The sequence below is a fragment of the Carcharodon carcharias genome, chromosome 19, assembly GCF_017639515.1.
Source record: "Carcharodon carcharias isolate sCarCar2 chromosome 19, sCarCar2.pri, whole genome shotgun sequence".
Taxonomy (NCBI): domain Eukaryota; kingdom Metazoa; phylum Chordata; class Chondrichthyes; order Lamniformes; family Lamnidae; genus Carcharodon; species Carcharodon carcharias.
The window spans coordinates 27,248,460-27,264,578 of record NC_054485.1 but is presented as its reverse complement, the minus strand read 5'-3'; the positions used below and the strand labels follow the sequence as shown (position 1 = coordinate 27,264,578).

The 16,119-nt window shown below is 47.0% G+C and overlaps 1 protein-coding gene across 1 annotated transcript in view; it reads right to left on the bottom strand.

The window, feature by feature from the left end:
- The window catches only part of LOC121291097 (amine sulfotransferase-like), a 44,752-nt gene extending 30,601 nt beyond the window's left edge, over positions 1 to 14,151 (bottom strand). Inside the window, exons 1-2 of the mRNA XM_041212147.1 lie at positions 14,001 to 14,151; positions 4,411 to 4,578 (exon numbers count right to left, since the gene is read on the bottom strand). Of these exons, the coding sequence (XP_041068081.1) occupies positions 4,411 to 4,567 (157 nt within the window). The 5' untranslated portion in view covers positions 4,568 to 4,578; positions 14,001 to 14,151. The remainder of the gene's footprint in view (positions 1 to 4,410; positions 4,579 to 14,000) is intronic.
- Between the last annotated feature and the right edge of the window lie 1,968 nt (positions 14,152 to 16,119).

The following is a 16,119-nucleotide window of genomic DNA, read 5'->3' as shown; positions in this document are numbered from 1 at the left end:
TTGGCTAAGTGACAGAAAACAGAGTAATAGTGAATGGTTGTTCTTTGGACTGAGTTGAGATATGTAGTAGGATTCCCCAGGGGTCAGGGCTAACAGCACTGCTTTTCTTGATTTATATTAATGAAGTTATGATAAACCTGTAGAGAAAACTGGTTTGGCCTCAGCTGGACACCGAACTTTAGGAAAGCTGCGAAGACGTTAGAGAGTTTGCAGAAAAGATTCACGAGAATGATTCCAGGGATGAGGATTTTTGGTTTCATGATATATTGGAGAGGCTGGGGCCATTCTTCTTGGAAAAGAGAAAATTAAAAGATTTGATATTAGAGTTCATAATACACAGGGCAGCAGGTGCATTCGCCCTCGAAAGACCCCAAAAAGCCAATGAAAATTCAATGACGGGGCTGACAAATGAGAGTGAGTATGTAGGAAAGACAGAACAAGGACAGCACAAGTGTGAGGTCCAGCTCATGGTGGCGATGTCATGACACTGGCAGCCTGCAAAAACAAGTTCAAGCTGCTGCCACTATGTCCGAGAAGGAGCTTCCATTGTTTTATCTTGAAAATAACCTTATTCCTTTAAAGCAGCAATCCTTCAACTTAGCATGAACATCACCACGGGAGAACGGAACCAAAATCAATAAAAGACTGGAAGCATACAACAGGTCAGTCAGGATATGTGAAGAGAACGAATAAATTAATTTTTCAGGTTGGGTCTTCCTAGCAACAGAGAAATAAGTGACAAACAAGCATATTAACAGAATCAGAGCGGAAGGGAAGTTGGGGGCAGGGGAGAGAGAAACATGCAGACAAATGAGCAGAGAAGCAATGTACAAAAAAGACAAAATCAGAGGGGATTATGAATGGAATGATGTAACAGCTAACCTCAGTCAAATAATGAACAGAAATATTAATATATTTTTTTAAAGTTTCAGAACCTGGGGATTTGACGTGAGTTGGAGTGCAAGTGTGTGCAGCTTTTTAAAAATTCTTTCACGGGATGTGGGCATCTCTGGCTAGTCCAGCATTTATTGCCCATTCCTAATTGCCCTTGAGAAGGTGGTGGTGAGCTGCCTTCTTGAACTCCTGCAGTCCGTGTGGCGTAGGAGTACACCCAGTGCCGTTAAGAAGGGCGTTTCAGGATTTTGATCCAGCCACAGTGAAGGAACAGTAATATAGTTTCAAGTCAGGATAGCGTGTGTCTTTTGGAGGGGAAATTGCAGGTGGTAGTGTTCCCATGGCATCTACTGCCCTTGTCCTTATAGGTGGTAGAGCCCGTGGATTTGAAAGGTGCTGTCGAAGGAGCCATGCTTGGTAATCACTGCTGACACTGTGCAGTAGTGGATGGAGTGGATGTTGAAGGTGGTGGATGTGGTGCCAATCATGGGAGATGTTTTGTCTTGGATGGCATCGAGCTTCTTCTGTTGTTGGAGCGGTACTCAGCCAGGCAAGTGGAAAATACTCTACCACATTCCTGATTTGTGCCTTGTAGATGGTGGACAGGCTTTGGTGAGACAGCAGGTAAGTTGCCCCCTGCAGACTTCCCAGCCTCTGACCTGCTCTTGTAGTCACAGCATTTATACAGCTAGTCAAGTTCAGATTCTGGTCAATGGTAATCCCTAAGATGTTGACAGTGGATGTTGATATTAGACTAAAAGGTTGCAGGGTGCCAGGCAGAGAGATGAAATGTATTGTTATATTATATTGAGCTTTAAACTTGCAGTGTTGACTTTAATTGCATCCATTTTCACAATGTGCCCAAGCACATGTCTAAGGCTGGGATTTTCCGTGCCTGCCGGCGTCAGGCATGTTCAGTGGCGTGAGCAGACAATATGGCAAGATCGGTTTTACGACGGTCTGAAACCAGTTTGCGATTATCCGCTCAGCCCGCCAATGACCGGCCATGTTTCCTGCCATTGGACGTCAGGAAACTCATTGTAAAACATCTGCATATCAGTGTTAGGCCAGCCCAATGGAATCATCCCCTCCCACTGGATCGTCTACCCACGTTGGCGAGAAAACACACCGACATGTTTCACAACAGCACATAAGTCACGCGTGCCTGGCAGGCTGCACTTCGCTCAGAACTTCAAAGCTTGTTTGCCTACATTGCGTCGGTCAGCATTCGCAGTTGTCAGCAGCAGGCTTCACAGGCAGGACCACGTCACTTTTAGGGGGGCTCACAGGTAGGTCTCTACCAGATCAGCCATACATGGATAGCTTTTCAACAGCGGCAGGGCTAGGGCTTGCTTGCTGAAGAGGGAGAATGGCCTCAGACAAGAGAAAAGGCTGCAGGGCGATGGCTGTATTGGGGAAAGAGGGTAAATTAGGGTGTGTGTGTGGGGGCACATGTTGATTTGTGCAAGTAGTCTCCAGATAGTGAGGGCTGAGGAGGCAGTCTCCAGAGAAGATGAGGCCAGGCGGACATGTAAGAGTATATGTGTAAGAATGGGTGGTGATGTCCCTTGAGCTGGAAGTGAGTGAGATGCCAGTGAATGTGAGAGTTTAGAGTGATGAGATGGTTGCCATACCCTGCACGGATGAGATCATTCATCCTCTATCTGCATTGGAGGCCAATGTGCAGCATTGGCACTGATCACCACTGCCATCACCTACAAAATCCTGGTTGGTCACACCACTGCCCATCCTGCAGCCAAAGAGGGGGTAAAGGACATCACGGCAGATTTCCACATCGTCGAAAAGGTGTTCCAGTGGCTAATCACTAAACCTGGGGGCTGCAGTCTTTTTGCCTTTTGTGGACATCTTACCTGCAGTAGTCCTGGACTGGAAGCACTGAGATGCGTGCGCACACCTGGACTTTAAATATGGCACCTGACGAGGTGATGGCATGGTGGGCGAATCAGAGCCCGCCTGCCATCGAAACGGAGTGTTTCCCGGGAACGGATAACTAATGTGGCGGATTTGGGAGAATACGGCGTGAAAACCCACCATTACGGCCAGCAAGTAAATCGTCATTTTACCCGTCCACCACTTAATTTATGCAAACCTGGGGCAATTCTGTTCCAAATCTTTACTGTATAATGTTTCTCTACAATTATTTCATATTTCAATGTTGTCAACAAATGTCATGTGTTTACTTTTGCTTTCATTACAAACCATGTGCTGGAATTTTACGGGCCTGTCTCAGGAGGACACACTCAACTCTTCTGGTAGCACTTTGCATAATCCTGGCTGGCACTCAGTGCCATGCTGAGTGATTTTAACATTCCAGGAACTTCTTTTCAGATAAGATGTTGAACCGAAACCTCAACTATTTGCTCAAGTGGACCTAACTGATACCACAGCAGTTTTCAAGAAAGACTAAGGAACTTCTCTCAGTGTCCAGCATAATACTTATCCCTCAATCAATATAACTGAAATAGATACAGTAGCACAAATACCAAAGGCTGCAAGACAAATGACTAATTAGTCTATCTGAAGAAGGAAGTCCATAAAAAAACCACCACAAATACAAAAATTAACATCACTTTGTGACTGCATCACCCAGTAAAAGAGTTAGTGATATTGAAAAAGGAGCCCTTAAAATCAAAAAGTAGCCCTCGAAAAGAAAATTGATCCCTGCTGTTTGACAGAGGTGTTCAGAGAGCCTAATGGGTCTGGAAAGAGTGGATAGGGAGAAACTTCACATCAGCAAAAGGATCAAGCACCAGCGGACACCAATTTAAGGTGATTGGCCAAAGAAGCAGTGACGACGTGGAAAGAATTCTTTACACAGCAAGTGGTTAGGATTTGGACTGTACTTCCTAAGAGTGGATTGGAAGTAGATTCAGCTGAGGGCTTCAAAAGAAAATTGGATCCTTATCTGAAGAGAAATGATTTGCAGGGCTACAGAAAAAAGGGGAATGGGACTCGATGAGTTGCTGTTGCAGATAGCTGGCACAGGCATGATGGGTTGAATGGCCGCATGTGCTATTGTTAGTTTATTTCTCTTGTTAGAAAAGGTAATTGTGTGGCACTTGTGTGGTGCTCTCTATCACTGACTGACACATGCTGTCTAAACTGACAAATAAAAAAAATCAACACCTGGGCAGCGCTACAATTACTGCATTTGCGATCAGCTAACATAGCATAGACCATGGATCAAATCAGTGTTTTCTGCAGGTTTATACAGCTCCATTTAAAACTAGGCAAAGTGCATACAAAGCAAACCATAGGAGAAAATATAATTCAGTTTTAAGATATCAATATATTGACAGCCTGTGTGTTATATGTATCTTTATCACATACTCGACAGAACCCCGTGCTCATCAATAAAAGCAGACAGCAAAAGGATTGTGGTTCCCAATAGAGGATCGAAAATTAAAAGGGGAAAGTGTATATTAAAATGGTTTTCAAAAATTAATGGTGCAGCAACTGTGGGCACAACCTTACACCATTATGACATATTCTGACCAGATTTGGGATAAGTCACGATGAGTGGAAGATCTGGATCCATTTCGAAATCTTTCACCCATTCAAGTTGTTCAATTGAGTGAATCGATGAAATGAATGTGATGCCATTGTGTTGAAAATACTCAAACGATCGCTTGGTTTCTTTGTTGTTATCCATTGTGGATTTATCTAAAAATGAAAAGATTTAATCCAGGATTATTTTTTTGCACACATTTTTAGCAGGCAATTATAAAATCAATCCCGAGTGCTGCAAAATATTACCGGGTCAATTTTCCAGGTCTTTGCCCCAACAAACTGAGACTCCTCTTGTTGCAAAGATGAAGAAAAAATTGGAGATCCAGATCTCTGCCCTTTTGAACATAATCTGGGAAATTTCCATAGTTTATCTGAGGGCCTGTTGAAATAAACCAAAATAGGTCCTTCCCAATCTCTTGCTTAATTTCCCATTGAGAATGGTTGCTAGACACCCTATTGCCCAGCCACAGGAAATATTGTGCTGTGTATGCTCCATAATCACAGCTGATCTGAGGTCTTTGAGAGTTCTGAGGGCAGGTACGTGATAAAAGGTAGTTCACATGTAGTTGCTTGGGAGCACAGAATTTGAGAATTGCTAAAAAACGAGACATGCAGCCAAAACTTCTTATTTTACACTTATCAGGATAGACCCAAGAATGCCAATTATCAAAGGGAGCAACAAATTATACTGCTTGAGAAAAGGGTGCTGATTGATTGGCAAGCAAACTCTGATTGGTCGAGGCTTTGCCAAGGAGGATGGACCAGCGAACTATTGTCCCCCATGCTTTTGTTTAATTCAAAAAAGGTGCAATGCCTGGACATGTTTCTTTTGCCTGCAGAGGACAGGTCCCTGGGCCTAAAAATGTCTAGCTTAAGCGCAAGTGGGCTAATATTGTGAGCCCACCTGATAATCTTAAATTGGCTGTTAGTGCAATTCTTAACTTCTTAGCACACTTTGGACAGCACTTGCTGAACAATCCTATCAGGAAATCACATCTAACATTAGACATTATAGGAACATAGGAAATAGGACTAGGCCATTCAGCTCCTCAAGCATGCTCCACCATTCAACTGGATCATGGCTGTTCTTCTACTTCAACACTGATTTCCTGCACTATCCCCATATATTTTGATATATTTACTATCTAGACTCAGGCTCTGTGTTGAAGATACTCGATGACTAAGCCTCCACAGCCCTCAGGGGTAGAGAATTCCAAAGATTTACCACCCACTGAGTGAAGAAATTCTTCCTCATCTCAAATGGCCTACCTCTTATTCTGAGATTTTGTTCCCTGGTTGTAGGCTGGCAACTACCCCCACACCCACCCCCCAACCAAGCCATGCCACCAACCAGCCAGGAAAAATATCCTTCCTGTGGTTTACCCTGTTGAGCCCTGGAAGAATTTTATATGCTTCAATGACATCACCTCGCATTCTTCTAAACCAGACATATTCAAACTTTGTCTGTAGTGGCCACATTTCCATTTGTTTTGTCACTCAAGAAGCCAATGAACAAATTTAGGAAAGATACATGAAGTTTAAAAATGTAGAAAAGAAAACTTGCCAAGCAAAAATAAAGCAGTGTCAAAGCAATAGAGTAATAATATTTTAAAACTAATAATTATAAAGAAGATGACCGTTAGAGTATGAGAGGGTCAGAGTTATGAGTCCGACTCACTGCCAGTCTAGGCTGCTCACTCACAGCCTCACCCAATGTGTGAGTGGATGTGAATATCTGTTGTTGTATGGGGATGAGGGTGAGTGAGAATCCAGAGACCGAGTGAGCCAGACTCTCTCATATACACACACATGGGCACTCGTCCTTTCTCCCCCACTCATGTGGGCATGCCCACACTTTTCCTCTCACGCACACCAGTTTTCCTCTTCCCCTAGCCCTCAACCCCAGGTTCCACAGCATCTGACCTGCCCAGCCTCTCCTCCCTATGGTCCTGGCAGACTCTCTCACCTCCCCCCTGGCCCCAGCAGAAACTCTCACCTTTCCCCATAGCCCCAAAAGACTCCCTCACCATCTGCATGGCACCAGTGAACTCTGTCACCACTAGTGCTGACAATCAGCAGGAAATGTGGTAGAAGAACGGCCTGTGGTTAGAGGAGCAGCCCCTTGCAGAATCTCCAACTTCACTTACCTGTCTTACCAGCATTGTGAACAGTGGCTTCGGGGCATGATCTGGCCCACTGTCTGCTAGCTGGAGAGTACACCCCAGTCTCCTCAATCCCGCCATCCCAGGGATCAGTCTGGTGAACTTTTGTTTCACCCCCCTCTATGGCAAGTATATCATTCCTTAGGTAAGGAGACCAAAACTAGACATAATTCTCCAGGCGCGGTCTCACCAAGACTCTACAAAATTGCAGCAAGGCTTTGTTACTCCTGTACTCAGATCCTCTTGCAATAAAGGCCAACATACCATTTGACTTCCTAATTGTTTGTTGCACCTGCATGTTAGCTTTCAGTGACTAATCAACAAGAACACTTCCCAACTTCTCACCATTTAAGAAATACCCTTCACATCATATTAACTCTGCCACGTCCTTACCCACTCACTTAGCCTGTCTAAATCCCCTTGAAATCTTTTTGCATCCTGCTGAAAACTCACATTCCCACCTAGTTTTGTGTCATCAACAAACTTGGAAATATTACTTTTGGTCCCCACATTTAAACCACAGTTCCTTGAGGTACCCTACTAGTCACAGTCTGCCAACCCAAGAATTACCTGTTTATTCCTACTGTCTCTCGCCAGAATTTTGCCTTTGATGGGCAGGCGGGCCCGACCGAATTGGTGGCGGGCGGGCAGCGATTGCCGCCGCTGAAACAGGCCGCGCCGCTATTTTGTGCAGGCGGGCCTTAACGGGTTAGCGACTCCCATGTAGAACGGGAAAATCGTCGCGGAGGCGAGCATGCTCAGGATACCGGTTCCAATGGGGAGCCGGCAGTCTGTATAAAAAGTGGCCAGACAGCCTCCTTGAGGCCGTGCACCAAGGCCACTCGAAGAGGGAGAGAGACTGCACTCAGAGGACAGGCGCAGGTGGAGGGGGGCAGGCTGCAGGAGAGGCCAGTGGGGGGGGGGTTGTCAGCGTGCCCCTCGCTTCTCTGATGCCTGCCTCGCTGTCCTCCTCCAAGAAGTGTCCAGCCGACAGGATATTTTGTATCTGGAGGATGGGAGGAGGAGGGCCCCCCATGTCACCAGGCAGGCTTGGGAGGAGGTGGGTGATGCAGTAAGCGCCCATGATGTGCGGCGCACAGGAACACAGTGCCGCAAATGATTCAATGATTTGTTGCGCTCTGGAATGGTGAGTACCATGTCAGCCTTGGCCATTTGACCCAGCAGGTAACCTTAGCCTTTGAGTCTCCCCCACGTCTTACTGCCGTTACTGCATTGGGCATTTGGTGCATGCTGGGTGGGCAAACAGATAGTGACCATGCTTACATCAGCCTTAATGGTTGATGAGAAGATGGGTTCTCCCCGCAGCATATGTTGGTGTTTGTCGCATTTGAGTAGTTTGGGGGCAACCTGCAGGGGAGGCAGCTAGACACATACTCAGAACTCCAACACATGTCAAATTGATGGTGATGAGATGATGGAAGGGAAGCCTCAAGGTGTCTTGGCCAAGAGCCATCTGCAGGCCTCGGCGTCGCACCTAGTTGCACCTCCTTGCCATGGGCACTAAGACCTGTGTGTTATTCAAGGTGATGGACGCGGAATGTGTCCAAGGTGTCCATTGGGGGAGGGGTTTGGGACCAGCCGCACTATCTTCTGGGGACTGATCACCAGTAGTGTGGACAGGAGCCGCTGGAGGCCTCAAATGGGCCACTGTGGTTGGGATGTGACGTGGGCGTGCAGAGTGCATGAACAATCAGCCCCAATAAATCCTCTTCTCTCATCTGCAGACAAAAATAGCACAATCAAAGGGAATGCCAGAGGACTGGCACGCACTGCTCCAATGCCTCACTACCTTCAAGGAGCAGGCCATGGAGCTGGGAGGAGGCAGGCAGCATGGCAGGTGGCGGCGAGGCTGGGGTCCAGCGGCCAGATATTTGAGGTCTCCAATCCCATCCACCCTGTCTGCCCACCATCCAAACTACTGATGGTTGCTGTAATTGTTAATACTGCAACACAGCTCATTCACAGACTGAGACACTCTGACGTGTGGGTCATACACAAAGGTCCATCGTCCCCTTGAGGATGCGCATCTCCAGCACCTTCCAAAGTCACGTTATCCCATTTGTGACTACTATCCCCATGCCATGGCATGTTAGGCCATGGCTGCTGCACAGCCAAAGAGGTTTTGCATCTTAGTGGGGATGGTACCTCCACCACCCTTTCAGCCAGTGCGCCCCACATTACTCTGTCCAAAAGGTCCTCAGCACCTCACCTGTCAACCTCATGGCACTCAACTTAAATACCACCACGTTACTCATCCGTGCAACAAGGGCAAATGTTGCCTTCTGCCCACCCATTCTATGCCCCTCATAATGTTATGAAGGTCAATAATGTAACCTGTCAATCTCCTGCGATCCACGGCAAATGTCGCAAGTGTTTGCAATGTTTCCTCAGCACCGCAACTATCCACGCCAGCATGCATCCAGGTCAGGTACCTCTGCACTCTCCCCACTCCAGTGGCACATAACATTCCATGTGGCATTCCTGAGGCCTTCTGACCAGCCTGTCTGTATGCGCATCTAATGTTTGGGCCTCCTCTTGACTCTTTTCCACCCCAATGTTTGTCTCCTTAGGGTGAGTGACTTATGAGGATGCGGAGGGTGGGGGGGAAAGGGATGAAAGGTTTAACTGACTGTACGCTAACTGATGGACTGTCCTTGTTGCTAATTTCAGCATCATCGCCGCATGGCCTCGCCCAACGACTCCGGAGAACCTCCCCCACCCCCACACCTGAGGGCCAAGACGTGCAACTTGCGGCACATTAGTTTAGCCAGCCAGGCACCAGCACAGACACCAACACTTCGGTGGGGAATTTAACATCGGCTGGTGTCCCGGGTCACCGTGGAGAGAGCAGTTCACAATCGCTGGAGGAGATGGCAGGGATAGAGAGTGCTGATGGCGCCAGCAACCACAGGACTGCAGGGGACCAGACATATGCTGAGTCCACGACTGATTGCCTCTGGGAGTTGTCACTAATGCAGCAGCTGCAGGACAAACAGCAGGAATCACGTTTGCATCTGGCAGGGTTGCATGAGGGTATGCTTCAGTTGGTCTCTGCGATGGAGGAGTCCACAGAGTGTCAGTGAAGGTATGAACCTCAGGGCAGATCTTCAGGCTTCCTCCACAGAGATTGGTGACTCTCATGGGAGGGGCTTCAAACGGATAGAGACTCTTCTGATTAGGTTACGCTCTGACCTGCAAACCCTCACAGCGGTAATGGCCATGGGTGGTCATTCCCAATGTGGGAGATGTTCTGGGCACCAAGTGTCAGCGCTCAGTGTCCATGCATCTGCGGTGAGCAGGGAGGTCCAATGTGACCTCACGTTGGCGCAGCAGCTGCCTGTCATCACTGTGAGCTCCTCTCAGGGCGCTCCGGATGAGGACAGCAGCTTCTCTGCCCCTCTGCCAGTCAACGTTGCATCCGTTGAGGCTGTGACAACTGGGGAGATGCCAGTTCTGGAACTGGTCACTCTCTCCCAGGCGGGGCCAGCACAGGCTCCACAGGCCAGAGGACGCCCACCAAGGTCATCGAGGCCAACTGGACAGCAGAGTCAGCAGGCTGTCTCACAAGCCACTCCGAGCGATGGGGCGGCACCTGGACGTAGCACCCGCAAACGCAAGTGTAAGGCACATTAGGCACTCCATGGGTTTGTCACTGGTGATTTTGTGTTGGCCTTAGATTAGGGAACAACTGCTTATGTTTGTCATAGAGACTGAATAAAGTCCACTTTTCTGACCATGGCTGAGGGTGTTTCCTTTGTGCTGCAGCTGTATTTTTCACAGACATCTCATGAGTTGTTTGAGTGGACATTGATGTTTCTGTACTAAGCCCTTTGTTGCAGCTGATGAGGTGGAAGATTCAGCATCTAAGTGCCACGCGTGGAAGCGTCAGGCAATACTGATCCGGCTGATCTGTGTGTGTGGAGCTAGCTGAAGGTTCGTTGGATTAAATTGTCTCGGGTGTCCCTGCCTCCTTTGTGTAATAGCGGGTCGGCGTGCTGCCCCTCATCATCGCCCTGTGCTTCCTCATCCTCTGAGCCACTGCTGGATTCATCATGTGTAACCTCATCCACTGCATCAGGGTCTTCATCATCAACTGCATTCCCCTTTCCAGTGCAAGATAGTGGTAGCATGCTGCGCTCTGCACAATCACAGAGACGCAATCTGGGGGGTACTGAAGTGCACCTCCTGAGCGGTCCAGGCAACAGAAGCGCATCTTAAGATAGATGGTTCTCTCCACCACAGCCCTTGTGGAGTGTGGCTCCTATTGTAGCGCTCCTCAGCTTCTGTTCTTGGACGGCGGAGTGGCGTCATGAGCCACCTTCTGAGGGGATAGCCCTTGTCACCCAGCAGCCAGCCATCCAGCCGAGCTGAAGCACTGAAGAGCCCTGACACCTGGGAGTGTCTGAGGATGTAGGCATCGTGGGAGCTGCCTGGTTACCTTGCACAGACTTGTAGAATCTACATCCTGTGATCACACACTATCTGCACGTTCATGGAGTGGAAGCCTTTCCTGTTGAAGGCAGCACCAGGCTCACCTGCTGGTGCCTTGATGGCCATATGTGTGCAGTCTATAGCACCCTGGATGCGGGGGAAGCCAGCAATGGCCGCAAAGCCTCTGGCTCGGTGTGCCTGACTTGCCTGGTCACAGCGGAAGGGGATGAAGATCAGTGCCCGTCTGAACAGAGCGTCTGTAACCTGCTTGACACAAGTGTGGACAGCTGATTGGGAGACACCGCACAGATCACCCACCGAGCCCTGGAAGGAGCCAGAGGCATAGAAGTGGAGGGCAACTGTGAACTTCAGAGCTGCTGGCATGGGGTGTCCACCCACACAGTTAGGGGAGATCTCAGGGCCAATCATCTAACAGAAATAGTTGACTGTTTCCCTTGAGAGATGGACCCTCCTTCGGTACTGCACCTCAGTCATATTGAGGTAGCTGCTTCGCCGCCTGTATACCCTGGCAGCAGGATAGTGGCATCTTCTGCGCCCCTTCCACCTTGGACAACCTCTTGGCCCTGCGCCCCTTGTGCCTGCACCTGGCCTCTCAAAGGTGGCTCCCCTGGAGGCTGATTGTCCACGTCTGGCCGCCTCCTTATTCTATCCCTCTCTTCCTCCTCAGAGGAGCTGCCTCCAGTGGGGATGTTAGAACCCATACCCAGGCTAAATGGAGGCCTCCGGAAAGCTACAGGCCTGATAAAGATAACTGTCTGCAGACTGGTTTCAAAGTAGAGAGAAAGCTATTGGAAATCAATCTGAACTGCTAACAATCACACTTTACAACACTTACTGCTTTAAATACATCATGAAAAACATGAGCAACCCCTCTGAGTCCACATATCCCATCAGTGCATGAGTTTTAATAAAAAATCTACGTGCCTGCCCATTGGGCTTGTGCGCCGAGCTGAAGTTCGTATGGGCCCCTCAAAATCTCGTCGACAATTGGCAAGTTAAGAGCCTCAACGAGGCCTTTAATTCATGGCGGGTGCGCGTCACGCTGCATAGCGCGCCCCACAACCGAAATATCGCGATGCCGCGCGCTGACATCAGGACGCTCGCGTGACATTTTAAGCGCTGACATGCGGGCTCCGCCACCCACACGTCTGCCAGAAAATTCTGCCCTCTGTTTTCTGACTGTTAACCAATCCTCAATCCATGCTGGTATATTACCCCATCGCACGTGCTCTAATTTTGTTTGCTAACCTCCTGTGCGGGACCTCATCAAAAGCCTTCTGAAAATCCAAACAGCCACTGGTTCCACATTATCTGTCATTGTAGTTTCATCCTTAGAAAATTCCTAGCATGTTTGTCAAACATGATTTCCATTTCCTAAATCTATGTTGACTCTGCCCAACCAGTATTTTCTAAGTTTCCAGTTCTGAGTTTTGCAAATTCAGGCTTAACCAGTTCAGTATTCTGCCTATTGCGAACAGCTGAAGGGATGTGCTGTTGGACAGCCTACATACCTGGCATCATACCAGCACTGAAATGCATAAAGCAGAACATTTGTTTGGCTTAACAACAGCTTGCTGTCAGTGGACAAGTTATCCAAAAAGTTATCCATCTTTGAAATGGAGCGGCCTAACAAACTCCCTTTCCTTTCTACTACTGTCTACCTCAAGCCTACCTTTACTGTTTAGTGTATGTTTGGTTTCTTGCAGCTCCATGCCCTAAAGATTGGTCTTATTAGCAATCGTGTAAATACAGCCTGAGCCATTTAATCACCATGCGAGCTTCATGCCAAAATGGGGCACATCAAGGCTGGATAATGGCTACCCAACCAGATTATTGCTTGCTGTATCCCTGTACTCACAAATGGACTTAATGCCGCAACTTTCAGACCTGAAAAGTACCAGTCTACCTCGTTATCCTGGAAGGATAAGGTGTATATGCATCATTTTCATAGAATTCACAGCACAGAAATAAACCTTTCGGCCCAACTGGTCTATGTTGATGTTCATGCTCCACATGAGCCTCCTCCCACCTTACTCCATCTAACCCTGCCTATATATTCTGCTACTCCTTTGCCTCTGAGTAAAGAAGTTCCTCCTGGATTCCTTCTTGAACTTATTCATGATCCTCTTATATTTGTAGCCTCTGGTTTTGGACTCCTCCACAAGATATCTCTTTAAGGTCATCCTTCAGCCTTCTCTTTAGATCTCAATCTTTCTAGATATTTATGTAAATAGCGAAGAGCAGTGATCCCAGCACCAACCTAAATAAATAAAGGTAACTCAAAAATTTGGGCAACAAGTGAAGCTAGCCATTTCAGACTGCTGTTATGGAGCAGCAACATAATGGTACCTTCCACTCACTAGTCCAGTAACATAACCACTACAGTCCCTTTTCATGAATTTAAAATCGAGATGAACAATGAGTGGCTGCTCCAACATTGTCAGTTTTATACTATTGCCCAATGACAAAATTAGCCCAAACTACAGCAGATAACACAACCAGAAATGTTTAAAAGCCCACTAGCAGTCTAAAACAACTAACCAGTGAAAATACCTATCTACAATTGAGAAGCCATTTCAATAACCCTGGGGTAGGGTCTCTCCCAATTGCTCTCACCCAGGAGTTATAATCTTGTTTTAGAGTGGGCGAATCCAGTACCTGTACCTAGGAATTTGAAAATAGCAGGAAGTTCCTTAAGTAGTCACGTACCCTCATGTGTAATCATTTATTAGCTGCTCACAATTTTGCACAGGCACACTAGATGACCAAAGCATACCTGACTGAAAATGATTTTGAGCACACTTTCAGTGGCCATCAGTTGCAAGATATCTCCAGGCAAAATTTGGATCTCTTAACATTTAATTTACCAGCAAGTGTAAACCAACAACCATGAGTTGAAAATCCACCCAGGCCACTTATAAAAATGATATAAAACATTACCTTAAACACTGTCTCCACTTCTCATTTGCTGATAGCTTAAATTCGTGATGACTGTGGAATACGTTGTTTCTCTTCCCTTGCTTCAACTCGCGATGAATGTGAAATATATTGTTTCTCTTCCTGTAAGTGAAAGATCATGTGACTTATTTAATACGAACTTTGTGCCCATCAAAATAGTTGCAGGGAGAGATTGGGCTCCAATCTGATTTCCGCATTATTTTCCAATTCATCCTTTTAACAACAAATGAATGCCGCTCTGAGCTTCATGCACGTCACATTAAGGACAAATGCGGATGGGGCTGCAAGGTTTATTTTCCAAATTCCTGTATGGATTAATTTGAATAGACTTTATGAACAACACTGACAATATTCTTAATCTGCACAAATTGCAAGCAATTAACAGCCTTAATTGGTAGGAACATGCATTTACATGAGAGTTGATGGAATATCGATAATTGAGAGTTTAATTTAAGAACGTTCCCAAAACTGGCATCAAGCTATAACCTACGTTATTTTGAAAGCAGCTGGAACTGCAATTGTTGAGGGTTTTGCCATAACTAATCTTACTGAAACAGCTTAGTAGGAAGAGAAAGAGAAGCCTGCAAATGGGTTAGATCATTAGCATTTTAAAAAGTGGAGAAACTATCCAGCAATTTATTTATTGGAGGAGAACTTTAACCATAGATGGTAATCTTATCTATAGCATTAAGTGGCAACATTGAGAAAGAAAGCATATCAGTAATGAATTAATTCACAGAAATCTATTTTTCCAGCAGCATTCTCTAAATAGAATTGAATGTCAGGATTTAACCTTTGATTTACAATTGTAGTTCATTGTATTGTTTTAAGTTGTGATATGTTCCACTGGAGGAGATTTTTGATTATGGCATTTATTAGCTGGATGGTAGACAAGGGGCAGAACTTTCTGCCTGTCAAGCGGGTGGGCCTGACCAATCGCAGGTGGGCGAGGAGCCGATCGCCGCCGGCCAAGCGGGCCACACCACCATTTTACGTGGGTGGGCCAATTAAGGTCCGCCCAGCGTGACGTCTGGCAGGAAGCGCTATGTGCTCCCTGTGCGGGTGGGGGGAATCCCTGAAACCGAGGGTGCGCTCTTTCACACGTGCACGGAAGAGCGCAGATCTCCCTGAGGCTAATATTGAAAAATATTAAAAATAGAAAAAAAAATTCCCTTGCATGTACCCTCACGTGACAATGTCATATGAGTTGAGACATGTTCATAGTTTACAGAACAACTTTATGACAATTTTTAAGACCCTGCATGAAAACTCATCCTGCCGCTGGATGAGGTTTTATGCTTTTTTCTAGTTGCCGCCGGGGCTCCTGGCCGACCCGCCAACCTTAAGGTTCGACGGGTAGCTCCTTTAATTGGGTAAATGATCCTGTCAACGGCCTCAAGTGGCCATTAACAGGTCGGCGGGCCCGCAGCTGATTTTGCTGCATCCCTGCCTTCCTGAAAATTTAAATTGGGTGGGGTGACACCAGGGTTTCCCCCATTTTATGCATCGGCAAGTGGGCCCGACACCGATGGCAAAATTCTGCCCAAGGTTTATGCTGCAGCGAGCTGATTAGGTCAGATGGGCAAGGAAAGGGGACTGTGACGTTTTCATAACTGAGCTTAATTTAATTGGGCTGCTAACACTAACCTTCCTCCCTATGGACCATTCTCCAGTTGGAAAAGCAGGAAATTTGTAAGTTTGCCACTTCTTAATGGCAATCTGGTGCACCTTAAAGGGAAGGTGCGCTTTTCAGTTGTGTATAGTGGATAATAATGTTCAGGAGCATCAGTCAACATGATATCAACCATTGCATCAAATTTGCTGACACAGTGAAGGTGCTCATAGACAAAGTCTACAACAAGAAGGAAGTCCTCTTCCTCGCTAATACATGGCAGGTGCTCAGACAAATATTTCCACAGCAATGGAGAAAGATGTTTGTAAATACCCCAAGGCCTGAATTTTCCGGTTGGTGGGGTAGGCGGAGTGGGAGCGGGTGCGGATGGCAATCGGGTCTGCACCACCAGTTTACATGGGCGAGCCAATTAAGGCCCGCCCAGGGTATTTCTCGACTCCCGAGGATAGCAGGAGTGGGCGAGCGGCA